At 48.1% G+C, this 1977-nt stretch overlaps 1 protein-coding gene across 1 annotated transcript in view; it reads left to right on the top strand.

The window, feature by feature from the left end:
- Positions 1-1977, top strand: part of HK1 (hexokinase 1) — a 119020-nt gene that overhangs the window by 56531 nt on the left and 60512 nt on the right. Inside the window, exon 3 of the mRNA XM_006889047.1 lies at positions 1460-1608. Within this exon, the coding sequence (XP_006889109.1) occupies positions 1460-1608 (149 nt within the window). The remainder of the gene's footprint in view (positions 1-1459; positions 1609-1977) is intronic.

Below are 1977 nucleotides of genomic sequence, written 5' to 3'. Positions count from 1 at the left end.
AGTCCCTTCAGAAAATATCTTCCATTGTCCAACCCATGATGTGACAGTTTGTATCTTAAGCTTTCTTGGCTTCTGTGATTCCAAAAACGTTGACTGCTGACAGCACAACACACATTATATAATATATAAATTATAGGGGACACAGCTATGGAAACAGACATGTGGCCCAAACACAGTTCATAAAGATGATTCTGTCCTTCCTAGTCTGGTGAATAGCATCTGAGATCTTCAAAGCTGGCAGGTTTCCGTTAAGAAGCACCTGTTGGTCTTTTCCCACCTGGAGCAAAGGAAATGAAAGAAAACCAAAGATTCAGGAGAGCACTTAGTGCAGAGGAACCAGGTGGTGCTCACTAGCCATGCAACACGCTAACCAAGGCCACAATAGGCGATCCTGGTGAGGATGGCGGAAAGGTAGAAAGAAATGAAAATGTGAAAAAGAAAAGGACCAGATAGATCTGAAGGAAACTGGTGCTGTAAGACAATGATCCAACTTAAAAGTGCAGACACTCCCAGAGGCTGCCTTTCAGCCAGTTCCTGGATGGGTCTGTGAAATAAAGTTAACACCCGGGAGGAGTACACTTCTTTGAACCGTCGTTGACCCAATGTGGGAAGATAGGAAGGGACGGGGCCCCCTACAAATGGCAGCGGTGGGAGAGGAGGGGAGTGTTGACACATTGCAGGCTTTTAGCCAAGGTCACAGAATAATCTCTGTATGAATTACTGATTGGAAGATTGATTTGTTACATAAACTTCTATCTAAAGCACAATTGAAAAACAAAGGAGGATAAGGGGGCTGTGATGCAGCTTCTTGGTCTGGCATGGCCTCCCACTTGTTGTTCTGGCGGTCATGGTGTCTTAGCATCTTTCTTTTTTTCTCAGCCCCTTTGAGGTCCGCACCAGTTTTGCTGCACACAGTGGACCCCAGAGACAGTCACAGCAGCCAGTTCTATTCTCATGCGACCACCAGGGACTTCTCTGATTAACACATGCACTAGGGAATGAGTGGCAGAGTGGCCTGAGGCTTCGCTAAGACAGGGACCAAGCTGGGGAGAGACCTCACAGTCTTGGTTGTCTCGGGTAAATCAAAGCTCCCTGCTTTGAAGTGTGGTATTTTTGGTTTAATTATTTGTGAAATGCTGCACATGGAAAGGAACGGAGCAAGGACTCTGAGAACAGATCTGTCGGGGATTTGTACTTAATGTCTGGCTCTCCTGCCCCTGTGTTTGGATGTGAGACTGAGATTCCTTGAAGTGATTTCCGTTTCAGGGGACCAGCTTTCTCCTGCCCATGGCCCAGTGAGGGTGGTGGTCACCTGAGGTTTGTAACAAAGCCTTTTGTGATCCAGATTTATGGCAGAAGAGGAGACTGAAGGACATGGGCCCTACAGTCAAGGGGGCCCAGCGTGTGGCTGTCTCATTACCCTTGATTCTGATGTGTTGTCTGTTATCTTCCAAAACAGAAAAGGGAGACTTCATTGCCTTGGATCTTGGTGGATCTTTCTTCCGGATCCTGCGAGTGCAAGTGAATCATGATCAACATCAGAGTGTTCATATGGAATCAGAGGTGTACGATACTCCTGAGAACATCATACATGGCAGTGGAAGCCAGGTGGGTCCCTACTTCCTGTGCACTCACCCCAACCGGCCAGGTGTTGGGCTCTAGGTACCCTCGAGGAAATGAGCCCCGGAAGGAAGTTGAGTATTATAGCGATGTGCACTCCAAGATAGGGGGTGGGACAACTGGGTGGAAGTGGAGTGCTTCCTAAAGTGAATTCCACCTGGTGATGCCTGGAGTGGGCCCCTTAGACCTTTGCAGTGTTGGGGCATGTGAGGCAGGACACCCAGCAGCCCTGTTGAGTTAATACCTGCTAAGGATCCTGGAGGAAAACAAACAGATTTGTCCTGGAGAGGGTTAAACTGGGTGGCTCCTTGGAGGCAAGGATTCTGAGGCTCCGTCTAACTTACTTTGGACATGTTG

This window comes from Elephantulus edwardii, unplaced genomic scaffold, assembly GCF_000299155.1.
Source record: "Elephantulus edwardii isolate Elephantulus edwardi_28Jun2011 unplaced genomic scaffold, EleEdw1.0 scaffold00074, whole genome shotgun sequence".
NCBI lineage: Eukaryota > Metazoa > Chordata > Mammalia > Macroscelidea > Macroscelididae > Elephantulus > Elephantulus edwardii.
The sequence above is the reverse complement of the archived record's forward strand: the minus strand, read 5'-3'. Positions and strand labels throughout refer to the sequence as shown.